The 13,939-nt window shown below is 48.1% G+C and overlaps 1 protein-coding gene across 1 annotated transcript in view; it reads right to left on the bottom strand.

Moving 5' to 3' along the window:
• PODXL2 (podocalyxin like 2) overlaps nt 1-13,939 on the bottom strand; it is an 82,843-nt gene that overhangs the window by 12,661 nt on the left and 56,243 nt on the right. Inside the window, exons 3-4 of the mRNA XM_060239689.1 lie at nt 7,597-8,531; nt 8-82 (exon numbers count right to left, since the gene is read on the bottom strand). Of these exons, the coding sequence (XP_060095672.1) occupies nt 8-82; nt 7,597-8,531 (1,010 nt within the window). The remainder of the gene's footprint in view (nt 1-7; nt 83-7,596; nt 8,532-13,939) is intronic.

Below are 13,939 nucleotides of genomic sequence, written 5' to 3'. Positions count from 1 at the left end.
CACTCACACACTCAATGTTATCAGACATGTTCAGAATGATATAATTTTTTCCTGCCAGGTTGCTCCAGTCTTTACAGGTCACCTGGAAAGAAACAAACAAAAACATAAAACTGCCCCTGAGTTTAGTTGGAAATGATTTGGAAAGAAGTACAAGTCTGTCGCTTATGAACTTTGAACCAAGTCAGTCTGCTGGTCTTCCTAGCCCTGTGTGTCTACTCTAATTGGTAGCACTCTATTGATGATGCCATTAATAATATGCATGAAGACAGGAAGTAAAACTCACTCACACCTCCTATACTTGTATCATTCAAGTTCAAAGCTGTTCCAAGGAGACACATTTAAAACTATATTGAAAAGAAATCTCCTTTCCCAACATCCTGTCCTTAATTGGGTGGTGTGAGAACAACAAATTAGGATTCATTTTCCCCACCTCCAAGTGAATGTTCTGAAATAAAACCTCTTTATAAAGAGCCAAAATGACCCCTGGTGTAATATAGTGACCAAAGTGACTGAAACTGATTCAAATCTCATCTCCACCATGAATTCATCTGGTGGCCTTAGACTAACCCTCCTCTTGGCCTCAATGCCACTCCCCAAATCCACAATATAGAGTTGTAGAGATTTGAAGATAACGTATGAGAAGTGTTTTGAACTCACGAAAGCATGACACAAATGCTGTAAAGTATTGTCCTAATAAAATATGAGGGATAAGAAAGCAACGTTTTTCTTGTTTCTCAGTTTTATGAAGGCATGTTCTAGCTGTTAAGTGGAATCATCTCTTTAGGAGGGAATGCTACATATTTTTGTTGCACATTCTGTCCTTTGTCTATTCTACCAAGTACAATAAGATGATGAGGCATTTTAGGCTACTCATCAAGAGATTTTTGGACAAGTTAAGTCTGCATTTTAATTCTCCAGATGGAACTGAATGCTAAGATTCCATGGCTGTACAAAGATGTGTCTGATTTGAGTGAATGGATCATCACAAAGCCCACATTCTCATCAAATAGCACTAAATGTTCTTAAGCACATCCATCATATAAAAAGTGGGCAGGCCATCTTACTCCAGTATGGACAACTACTCATCCATGGTTTTCCAGACAGGACTGAGTTAAGAGAGAGACACACATAATTAACCCATTGTGTTAGACAAGGATTCTGGACATCTTAAATAATATAGCAACAGAGATTCCACAGAGGAGCCAAGAGAAACTTTCATAACACTTTTAGACTTCACAGCTGTATCTGAAATATGCCCTTGCAGACTTTCATTAGGAATGCTGGTAATTTATTTAGAGTGTATATGTTATTTCTGTATCTTCCTTACACTCCCTGCTTTCTTCTCAGGTTCAGATCTGCCCTTGTGGAACCCCGAACAGGCAGCAAACTTTCTGAATCCAAACAAGAAATCCTTTAAGGAAAACTGAAAAAAGCAGCAAAATGTTTGAGGCTCACATGGCCCATTGTAGGATCCAGCTGCCAGTAAACAGTTTAAATCAGTCTGGGAGAAATACTGATGGATTTGTGTGAACAGGAATTTTTTACTCAGCCAAAAAGCATTGGTTCTGAACTAGCAGATGAGAAACAACTTTCAACAGGACAGAGCGAGTTTAAAACAATACTAGAAACACATTGGCTCTTTGCTTAACAGAAGAGGTAAGCAGAATTACACCACAATCTGAGCTAGAGTTGGCAACCTCCAGGTGGGGCCAGGAGATCTCCCGGAATTACAACTGATCTACAGAAAACAGAAATGAGTTTCCCTGGAGAAAATAGCTACTTTGAAGAGTGAACCAAATAGCATTATACCTTGCTGAGGTTCCTCTGTTCACCAAACTTATATTTTCAACATCAACAAATCTCCAGGAATTTCTCAACCTAGAATTTGGAACCTTAATCTGAGCACAGTTCACAATTCTGAAAATAGCATAACTAGCTAATATTTATGAAACCACCATATTGGGCATCTTCACACACACACACAAAAAATCATGTGGGTCTCTAGTAGATCTGTTATCTATATTTTAGCTTTGCCTTGAGTTTGTGCTGAGAGTGCAAGGTATAAATGTGTCAAATATGTGTCTTTAAAGAACCACAGATCACCTCAACCAGTTTCCTTGATACTGACAATCAGTTCATGCTTGGCATAAAAGCTTGATAAAGTCTATTTTCTTAATTTCTACTTCAGAATAAAGCATGTTTAACCAGATATAACATTAACAGATTAAGAAGTATGATTGAGGTACCTCAACAAGGAAAGGAAAAGTCCCCTAGTGCAAGCACCAGTCGTTTCCAACTCTGGGGTGACGTTGCCTTCACAACTTTTTCATGGCAGACTTTTTACCGGGTGGTTTGCCATTAACTTCCCCAGTCATCTACACTTTCCCCCCAGCAAGCTGGGTACTCATTTTACCTCAGAAGGATGGAAGGCTGAGTCAACCTTGAGCCGGCTACCTGAAAACCCAGCTTCCACCGGGGATCAAACTCAGGTCATGAGCAGAGCTTAGGGCTGCAGTACCGCAGCTTCAACACTCTGTGCCATGGGGCTCAGCAACAAGCAGGGAGTTTAAAAAGATAAAATGACAACAGTTCTGTCTTGGGGTGGGGGAGGGACATTCTCTATGGACATAAAGAATCTCTTACAGTGCAATCCTAAAAAGAATTTCCACTGCTTAGGACTGCACAGTTACGCACTACCATTAGCTGCTAGGTGTTGGCTATAGTGGTAAGATGTATTTCAAAGACAAAATCTGAAAACTTTCTCTTTCTCACTAACTTTTGCCAAATGTAAAGTCAAGATTTCAATGTGAAAATAAAATCCCAGACTCAGAGCTGTTTTTGTACAACAAAAGGATACCCCAAAACTAGGGTGGCCAGACCGTCCCGGGAGCCCGGGAATGTCCCGGTTCTGGCCACCCAATCCCGCCTCCCGGGCTGCCTATACCGGGACCATTAAAGGTCCCGGTTTAGCCAGCCCCGGAGGCGGTGGGCCGCGGGCGCCGGCGGGGAAGGCGGCGAGTGAGGGAGGGAGCGTCCCTGCGCACGCGCAGGGACGCTCCCTCCCTCACTCGCCGCCTTCCCCGCCCGCACGCGGGGCCCGGCGGTGGTGGTGGAGGCCTCTCCGTGGAGAGACTCTGGAGGGCCTCCAGCGACCAGCGGAGGCCGCGGAGAGGCCACGGAGCACCCGGCGCTGGTCCCGGAAGGCCTTCCAGAGCCTCTGGAAGGCCTTCCGGGACCAGCGCCGACCAGCGAAGGCGTCCCCGCGGCCTCTGCTGGTCCCTGGAGGCCCTCCAGAGTCTCTGGAGGGCCTCCAGGGACCAGCGGAGGCCGCGGGGACGCCGCGGAGCACCCGGCGCTGGTCCCGGAAGGCCTTCCAGAGCTTCTGGAAGGCCTTCCGGGACCAGCGCCGACCAGCGAAGGCGTCCCCGCGGCCTCCGCTGGTCCCTGGAGGCCCTCCAGAGTCTCTGGAGGGCCTCCAGGGACCAGCGGAGGCCGCGGGGACGCCGCGGAGCACCCGGCGCTGGTCCCGGAAGGCCTTCCAGAGACTCTGGAAGGCCTTCCGGGACCAGCGCCGACCAGCGAAGGCGTCCCCGCGGCCTCCGCTGGTCCCTGGAGGCCCTCCAGAGGCTCTGGAGGGCCTCCAGGGACCAGCGGAGGCCGCGGGGACGCCGCGGAGCACCCGGCGCTGGTCCCGGAAGGCCTTCCAGAGCCTCTGGAAGGCCTTCCGGGACCAGCGCCGACCAGCGAAGGCGTCCCCGCGGCCTCCGCTGGTCCCTGGAGGCCCTCCAGAGGCTCTGGAAGGCCTCCAGGGACCAGCGGAGGCCGCGGGGACGCCGCGGAGCACCCGGCGCTGCTCCCGGAAGGCCTTCCAGAGCCTCTGGAAGGCCTTCCGGGACCAGCGCCGACCAGCAAAGGCGTCCCCGCGGCCTCCGCTGGTCCTGGAGGCCCTCCAGAGTCTCTGGAGGGCCTCCAGGGACCAGCGGAGGCCGCGGGGACGCCGCGGAGCACCCGGCACTGGTCCCGGAAGGCCTTCCAGAGCCTCTGGAAGGCCTTCCGGGACCAGCGCCGACCAGCGAAGGCGTCCCCGCGGCCTCCGCTGGTCCCTGGAGGCCCTCCAGAGCCTCTGGAAGGCCTCCAGGGACCAGCGGAGGCCGCGGAGAGGCCGCAGAGCAGCCGGCGCTGGTCCCTGGAGGCCTCCAGAGGCCAGCGCCGGTAGCGGAGAGGCCCGGCGCTGGTCCCTGGAGGCCTCCAGAGGCCAGCGCCGGCAGCTCCCTCCCTCCCTCGCCGCGAGGCCGCCGCCACAGGACTCGCCGCCGCCGCCGCTGGACTCTACGCCGCCCTGGAAATAGGTAAGGGGGCCGAAAGCGGGGGGGCGGGGGGCAGCCTTCCTTTCTTCCCTCCCTCCTCCCTCCCTCCCTCCCTCCCTCCCTTCCTTCCTTCCCTCACTCCCTTCCCTTCCTTCCCTCCCTCCTCCCTTCCTTCCTTTCTTCCTTCCTTCCTTCCTTCCTTCCCTCCCTTCCTTCCCTCACTCCCTTCCCTTCCTTCCTTCCCTCCCTCCTCCCTTCCTTCCTTTCTTTCTTTCTTCCTTCCTTCCCTCCCTCCCTCCCCCCTTCCTTCCTTCCTTCCTTCCTTCCCTCCCTCCCCCCTTCCTTCCCTCCCTCCCTCCCCCTTCCTTCCTTCTTTCCTTCCTTCTTTCCTTCTTTCCTTCCTTCCTTCCTTCCTTCCTTCCTTCCTTCCTTCCTTCCTTCCTTCCTCCCCTTCCTTCCTCCCCTTCCCTTCCCTTCCCTTCCCTCCTTATGTTCTTATGTGACACAGAGTGTTGGACTGGAGGGGCCACTGGCCTGATCTAACAGGGCTTCTCTTATGTTCTTATGTGACACAGAGTGTTGGACTGGAGGGGCCACTGGCCTGATCTAACAGGGCTTCTCTTATGTTCTTATGTGACACAGAGTGTTGGACTGGAGGGGCCACTGGCCTGATCTAACAGGGCTTCTCTTATGTTCTTATGTGACACAGAGTGTTGGACTGGAGGGGCCACTGGCCTGATCTAACAGGGCTTCTCTTATGTTCTTATGTGACCAGAGTGGTGGAGTGGATGAGCCATTGGTCTGATGCAACAGGGCTTCTCTTATATTTTTATGTGGCACAGAGTGTTGGACTGGAGGGGCCATTGGTCTGATGCAACAGGGCTTCTCTTATATTTTTATGTGGCACAGAGTGTTGGACTGGAGGGGCCACTGGCCTGATCTAACAGGGCTTCTCTTATGTTCTTATGTGACACAGAGTGTTGGACTGGAGGGGCCACTGGCCTGATCTAACAGGGCTTCTCTTATGTTCTTATGTGACCAGAGTGGTGGAGTGGATGAGCCATTGGTCTGATGCAACAGGGCTTCTCTTATATTTTTATGTGGCACAGAGTGTTGGACTGGAGGGGCCATTGGTCTGATGCAACAGGGCTTCTCTTATATTTTTATGTGGCACAGAGTGTTGGACTGGAGGGGCCACTGGCCTGATGCAACAGGGCTTCTCTTATGTTCTTATGTGACGCAGAGTGTTGGACTGGATGGGCCACTGGCCTGATCCAACAGGGCTTCTCTTATGTTCTTATGTGACAATACTGACTTTGGTGGACCCAAGCACTGATTCAGTGTAAGGGAGCTTTGTGTTTGTGACTGGAGTAGATAATACTGACTTTGGTGGACCCAAGCACTGATTCAGTGTAAGGGAGCTTTGTGTTTGTGTCTTCTGGTGCAATTTTGTTCTCAGATCCTGTATTTACTTCATCAGTATATGGGATAAGGCACTTTCTCAACTGTGCTGCATAATGCAGCCTATTTATTTTGTCCTGTTGGCTCTGTTGGCTCTGTCTGCGCCACCTTCATCACTTTCGGGGTGTGGATCCCCCAGTGGGGTGGTCTCGTGACTCCCTCCGCCGGCTGTTTCTGATAGCCCTGCGCCCCCTCTTTCATTTGATATGTGTCCCGTGCGGGTGCCACCCTCCCGCCGGGAGATGCCGCAAAATGAGCCCCCTTGAGGCTTATGGCGGCAGGGCTCGGGGGGAAGCGAGCTAGACTGCTGTTCTTTTGAGGGGTTATAGAGTGTTTCGAGCCTGTCCCTGTGGCATCGGTCCCATCATTGTGGGGCCCAGGGGGCCGGCGCAGCGGCACGCTGAAGCAGCCTGTCGGTCACTTCCGGGTTCCTGTCCTGCATCTCGACCTGTGTTATTAGTGACAGGCTGCTTCGGCGTGCCGCTGCGCCGGCCCCCTGGGCCGCACAACGATGGGACCGATGCCACAGGGACGGGCTCGAAACACTCTATAACCCCTCAAAAGAACAGCAGTCTAGCTCGCTTCCCCCGAGCCCTGCCGCCATAAGCCTCAAGGGGGCTCATTTTGCGGCATCTCCCGGCGGGAGGGTGGCACCCGCACGGGACACATATCAAATGAAAGAGGGGGCGCAGGGCTATCAGAAACAGCCGGCGGAGGGAGTCGGGAGACCACCCCACTGGGGGATCCACACCCCGAAAGTGATGAAGGTGGCGCAGATAGAGCCAACAGAGCAAACAGGACAAAATAAATAGGCTGCATTATGCAGCACAGTTGAGAAAGTGCCTTATCCCATATACTGATGAAGTATATACAGGATTTCAGAACAAAATTGTTTCCGGCGGTGATATTTGGGGGATTTTTGGGGATGTCACAGGAAGTGCTGTGAAGTCACTTCCTGTTTCCGGCAGTGGCATTTGGGGGAAATGATGTCATTTGGGGGAAATGATGTCACAGGAAGTGATGTCACTTCCCATTTCCGGCAGGTGACGCGGGGGAAATGATGTCACAGGAAGTGATGTCACTTCCTGTTTCCTGTGGTGGCATGCTGTCACCGGAAGTGACGTCACTTCCTGTTTCCGGCGGCGCGCGCGCTTCGCGCGCACCACCCCTGCCTCCCCCCCCCCCACGTGTCCCTGGCTGGCCTTCAGACATTATGGTCACCCTACCCAAAACAGTACCGTAGTGAATGTTCTATCCTTGCCATTTCTACTATACTGTTTAGACTCTCTTCCTCTAAATTCCTGGCATCTGATAGTAGTATCATGGCTGCTCACCATGTGATATAGGTCCTCCAACAGGGAAGAACTTCCAAATATCATGGCAAGGAGTGGGATGAAGAATTTGCCATGGCAGTGCCACTTGCAGTGGCAGCCCCCATGGCAAAGGTAACATTTACAGCTCTGGAACTGTACAAAAAAACTTTTCCTAGATGTGTAGTTAATGGGCCTCTATGAAATTACCACAAGCCATTGTTGCTGTTTTATTGTTTACTTTCTTTGTTTCTGAATTTCCTGCTCACAGGATATATAATTTAGTGTCTTGAACTTCATCATCAAAGTATAATTATTCCTGTGTGGTATCCCTGATTCATGCCTTTTTTGACTACTAAAACACTGACTGACTTAAAAAATGAAAGGTATACGAATACCATTCCAGCATATAGGAAGTATAACATAATTTTCTATGATGTTATCTCTTCCAAGTCTTTGAAATAGGGTTAAGTTATATCTGTAAGTACCACTCCCATATCTGACCCTGGCATCACTACCTGCGGCAAGCTCCAGGGCACTCCGGTAGACAACACTGCCATATGGACATCTTCAGTCTGTGTCACAAAGCTCCGTTCTGCAGTAGCAGTTGCTGTGACTGGCTGCTTTGTGCTGTTCTGGGCAGGAGTAGGAGTAGGAGCTGGCTTATCAGTCCAGTCAACTGAAGAGCTTGGACTTGATGGGTTGCCAGGAGTCCTGGAAACAGTCTCCATTCCTTGGAAGTTATCCCCATGAGATGCTGTTATTAGAAAGTCTTCATTTGTCTGCTCCATTTCAGCTGTTTCTGTGGACTCTGTAGATGCTCTCTCTGCTGTGGAATCTGCTTGTTCCAGTCCAGCTCCTGCTGTGGGCTTGTGCCCTTCCCCTCTTGTTGTGGCCTCCATTTCTTGAATATCAGCTTTCACTGTGGCTGCTGTTGCTGTAGCCTTGGCTAGTTCCCTTCCTGCTCCTACAACAGTCATTATACTTTCTGAAGTGCTCTTGAAAGGGACCTCAGAGACACCCTGTGGTCCTTCCGGAGTGACTGACAAAAAGGAGGACAGAGGCAAAAGACTGGGTCCCATGCTGCTCCCTAAGTCAAAGCCTGAGGAAGCATGCTCAGGGGCAGACTCTTCTTCTTGTCTATCTAGAGCAACCTCAGTACCTGCACTCATTCTGTTGGTGGCTGTGGACAAAAGGATGGAGTACAATGAGTCCTGGCCAGTTGTTTCAGGAAAAATGGCCTTCGGTCTTTGGTTGCTTTGAGGTGTTTCCTTTGACTGGTTTATAGGGAGAAGGCCTTCCTCTTCCTCAAGGGTATTGGTGGAAGGTGTTTCAGAATCAGGCTCAGCAGAATCACTCGATTGATGAACAGCAGGCACTTCCCACTGTTTTTTTGTCTGTGTCACATTTCCTTTAGGCAAGGCCTTCTGGGAGGCAAGGGGAAAATTGTAGTCTGAAAAGAAACAGAACAGCCTGTGAATAAACAATCAGGACTTGGAAATGGGACAACTACTCCTTGAATCCGCTTTCACATCTGTCTCTAAGAGATGCTAGACTGATATCTTTTTATTAGCAGCAGAGTAATTGGTCTATCATTCTTCCACACTTCAAATTCTCCTGTTCTATCAAAGCATTTCACCAATTCTTCCATTTGATTCCTTCTGACTGAACTTTTATAAGTAGCTATAACTATGTTCAAATCCTTCCTTAAAGCTCATATTCTCTGCAAAGCTATAAACTTCAAAAACAGTATGTGCTCAAACAAGCAGAGTGAATTTTCAAACATCCTCTGCTTACATTAGATATATTCATTTTCTTCCCCTACACAAGACCAACACAAAACAGAAAAATCTGTTCATGACATAAAATGTATATGAATTGCATAGTCTGAAACTGAATTCAGTATTATTACTTACAGTATTAATGCTTACAGTCTTAGAATCTACATTTGTGGGCACTGACTCCAGGTAGGAGTTTCTCTTTATTCTACATTTGGGCCAGCCCCAGGTTTGAAATACCCTACTGTCCGCTCTTAAATTCTGAAGGTCCAAGACTGCTTAGGGCCCCAGCTTCCTCCTGGCCTCAACAGCAATCCCACCTCCCTGTTTTTATTGTATTTTATTGTTTTATTATATGGTGTACTCCACCCTGAGCCCTACGGGGAATGGGCGGAATAGAAATTTACTAAAATAAATAAATAAATCTCAATATAGGCTGTGATGGCAAAGCTGAGGCCAGGGAAGAGTGGGGTGGGCACCTACACACACACTGGGGAAGAAGTGCAATGACCAGCTGGTCTATGCCTGGAAAGAAACTGCCAGTGAAGGCCAGGGTGAGAGCTACTCTGGTCCCAGTGTGGCCCAGGAACCTGCTCTGCAACCCAGCTGGGGGGGATTATGTAATTGACTGGGCCAGCCTGAGAGACTCCATGAAGGCCAAGAATGCTGGCTAGCCCAGGAAGGAGGGCACAGGGGTGCAGCAGTTGATGCCATACCTTCAGCAGGGTTGATGCCATACCTTCAGCAGGGTTGATGCCATACCCTTAGCGGGGAAAGCCAGTGAGACACTGTAGAGGCTGGCCCAAAAAGGGAAGAGGCAGGGCACATAGGAAGGCCCTGCTTCCACCAGTTTCCACCTAGGTGAGTGGATTGGGTCCAGGGTGATTGGATGGGTGAGAGGGCCACAACCCTCTAAATCAGGGGTGTTGTTATGAGGACCAGATCTGATCTAAATGCTGGGCTGGACCATGTGTGTCATAACATGCCAGTAGCAGAGATATAAATTTTATAAAGGACAGACACAAACACAATTAATTTTTTTTTTTAAAAAAAACTTAAAATAGAACATGCTTGAAATATTAGCACGCTTGCAATATTTTGTATATTTAACAGTCGCTAATAACTGAGACCTCTTGTTCTAAATTATTGCATCAAAATCTGGAGATGATGTCTGTGTTACAGCAATCTGGTGTTCTTCGGGTTGCCAAGTCCAATTCAAGAAATATCTGGGGACTTTGGGGGTGGAGCCAGGAGACTTTGGGGGTGGAGCCAGGAGACATTGGGGGCGGAGCCAGGAGCAAGAGTGTGACAAGCATAATTGAACTTCAAGGGAGTTCTGGCCATCACATTTAAAGGGACCACACATATTTTAAATCCTTTCCCTCCATAGGAAATAATGAAGGATAGGGCTACCTTCTTTTGGGGCTCATAGAATCGGACCCCCTGGTCCAATCTTTTTGAAACTTTTACACACACACTCACTTGTCCGTAAGGAAAACAAAACAAACAGAGGGGCTGCACTCTCAAGAGGTCTGCTGTTGCTAACCCTTCCCCATGAAGTACTTCCTGCTCCAATTTAAAACTGGACCTGTTTGCAGGTCCTGCCCAAGATCTAGAGGTACAGGGTGGCTGTGGGGGAGGAGCTTCCCCCGCCGGCCAGCTGGCTGGGGGTGGGGAGAAGCCTTTAAAACAAGGGAATTCCCAGCTGGAACCTGGGGATTGGGAAGCCTAGGTGTTCTTCAGGTGTGCATCTAAAAACTGCAAACATACTTTTGGTTTATTGACATTCATTACAGAAATCTCATGGTGAATGCTTTGAATCCAACACCCAGAGGAAAACATGAAATGCCTGGGCATTGTGAGCTTTTGTATATATGTTGCTTCATGTGCTGGTTAAGAACATGTGAAGGCGCCATGACACAGACAAGAGGGCTATGTGTCTACTAAACCGTAGTCTTCCCCAGGGAAAAACTACAACTCCTATAAAGCAGCGCAATAATACAGAGACAGTAATATATAGTGGGCAGCATCAGCCTGTTTATATGGGAAGCCTACGTTAAAATTCCCAGTCCAAGAAGGAAATGTGCTTGGTTGAATTTGGTCTGGATACACACTCTCAGCCTAATCCATCTTACTGGTTTGTTATTATTCCTCATTTAAATAGTTCGCATTGCTTTCCTACTGAGAAAGAGTGGATCATGAAGGCATGAATTCAGAGAAAAGGGGAAGGCAAATCCAGTTTCACCTAGGAGAGCCCTGGCATAGCTAGCCAACAATACTCTCTCTCTATCTCTGTGGCAAGGCAAAAAGATCAATCTTGAATAAAACTTTGTTGATCTTAAAGGTGCTTTCTTTGTATCTCTCCTGTGGAATCAAGGGAACCGGGCAAAGGAAGCTCTGGCTCTTTCCCTCCTTCCGCAGAAGATGAGGAGAGGGAGGAACCTCAGCCAACAGAAGAAAGAGAGGCTTGGCTCTGCTGTGTGATTGAGAGAGCCTAGCAAAGCAAGCTCTCCCTCCCCACCCCCTTCCTCCCTAAAGGCTTTGTTCTGTAGCTCCTAGAATCACAGAGCTAGAAGGGTCATCTAGTCCAACCCTCTGCACAACGCAAGAAACTCACAAACACCTCCCCCTAAATTCACAGGATCTTCATTTCTGTCAGATGGCCATCTAGCCTCCTGTGAGATTGAGCAAGCCTGGCAAGGCAAGCTGAGATACAGAAGGAAGCAGATGACAGTAAGTTGCTCACGGGCCTGATAGGAGCCCTCTGGGGGGCCTGATCTGTCCTGTAAGCCACATGTTGGACACCCCTGGGATAGTGTTAAGTTCATAGGCAGAAAGTGCAAGTGATATTCTTCCACACATACACCCCATACAGCAAAACAGTGATACTGTCAAACAGCAGTGGGGAGGAAAGAGTAGATGGCTGGATTTAGTTTCACCAGCTCTCCTTCCCCCAACAACTGGTTATCACTATTACTGATTATCTGAATCTGGGCAATGCTTGCACATGCCCTGGATTGAAGTCATGATGACCAATTAACATCACAGAAAATGAAGCCAAGAACTGTAGGCTCTCTCCATGCAACTTCATTGACTACAGTCTCCTCTCCCCCACACTTAACCTTACACAGTCTTGTTTTAAAATATTTAAATTATACAAGAAAAAACCAATGTCATCAAGGAGATAACAGAAATGCCAATAACTAATTATTTGTGTTCACAGGAATGTGGCTTTACACAACTTGGAAAAAGAAATTACATCCATACTGGCAGCTCCTACTTATGAATTCCTGACATCTATTTGGAATCAGAGCTGTTTCCCCCCCAGAATGTAGGCTTCAGCTAGCTATACATTTTATTCTTCCCTTCCCCTATGGAATGTAGGGTGCCACACATGGTTCCTCCTGCCTTTTGTCCTCATGACAACCATCCTATGAGGCAGGTTAATTGGTGGATGGACGTGCCACAACTGTCATGGCTGCGTGGGAATTTGCACCTGTGCCTCTAGGACCCTAGTCTGACTCTGGCTGCCATACCCCACTGCATGGCCAAGTATTTGTACTGTTCTCTATACTAAGTTTCATATTTCATTTTGCTTTAATAGACATTATTGGACTATCAGAACCTCATCCTCTTTCAACCTTATATTGGTTGAAAGTTGCTGCAACCAAAAAGTACTTTCTTTCAACGTTCAACTTTGTTGTGCCTAGAAGATGGCCCCCAACCTTGACTCCGTCAATCTAGCACTTGAATCCATGCCACTGTAACACTTAAGATGAGACTACTGTAATGCACTCTGCATGGTTCTGCCTTTGAAGATAACTCCGAAACTCCAGTTGGTGCAAAATCCTGTAACTTGATTATTACCATGCAGCATGCATACTATACCCATTACGCAGTCATTCCATTGGCTACCCATCAGTCACCAGGTTTAATGCAAGGTACTAACAATCACATACCAAGCCCCGATGGCCTTGGACCCTCATGTGTGCAGGACTGCCTCTCCTCTTATATTCACTCATATTTTCACGGCCTTCTTGCAAATCAGCAAGAACAATAAACCACCTGGACATGTGCTTTCTCTGCTGTGGCCCCACTTTGTGGAACAGCCTGACTAAGAAAGTCAGGAGGGCTACCACACTTCTGTCATTCCACTAATTATGAAAAATGGAATTGTTCAGGAGGGCTTTTCTAGAAAGGCAAATACTATAACAGAATGGTTTATAAAATAAAAGGAACTGCAGACTATACAACTATATATAGGATACATACCTATTTGCTGAATATATTACCTTGCAGTTGCTGCACTGTTTCCTGCAGTTCTAATACCATTTTCCTGTAATGTATCTCCACTCTGTATCATACATAATACACTATTCTTGTTCAGATTTCTGTAATCCTAGTCCTAGTACCATGCTTATTAGATGTCTCTTTGTCTTTATTATTTGTTATTTTGTCTTTATTATTTGTCTATTTATTAGATGTCTCTTTGTATTAATTGTATTAACTTACTCTGTGTAATCTGCTTTGAGTCTCAATGACTCAATTAGGTGGACTAGAAATTTAGTACATATATAAGCAACCAAACATAAACTACATTTCATAAGCATTCACTATCACTGTTATCTCAAGCGGAGCACTGTTATCTTTATTTCTGTCCTGTTCACACACTGTAATAAACACGTTATCCTTCCAGATGCAATTCTTCTGTGTTCTCCCATGCATGGATTCATCATACAGCTCATTCCCCTGTGCTTAATTTTTTCCTTTGAACTGGCAAGCACACATACACAACAAGCCTTCTCCAAAAATTCCTTGCCAGTTCTCGCTCCAAGGATGAAAATCTTAATCGGAACAACAGAGACTATCCCTGCCCAGAACACCATAGAGATTTGTGCAGTAACTGTAGCCTGTAAGCCTGCACTACAGCTCATGAATTCTAGACCAATACAGGCTACTTGTTCTTGCACAGGAAAGGTGATGCAAGGTTTCGTGTTTAGCAGGTTGGTCTGCTGAAATCAAGAAGTATTATCTATGACCAATGGGAAGGAGAGCCTACTTTGGCAAATGCAAAGCAGGTTAA

The sequence above is a fragment of the Heteronotia binoei genome, chromosome 5 (genome assembly GCF_032191835.1).
Source record: "Heteronotia binoei isolate CCM8104 ecotype False Entrance Well chromosome 5, APGP_CSIRO_Hbin_v1, whole genome shotgun sequence".
Classification (NCBI taxonomy): domain Eukaryota; kingdom Metazoa; phylum Chordata; class Lepidosauria; order Squamata; family Gekkonidae; genus Heteronotia; species Heteronotia binoei.
Note: the sequence above shows the minus strand (reverse complement) of the source record. Positions and strands in the feature narration are given on the sequence as shown.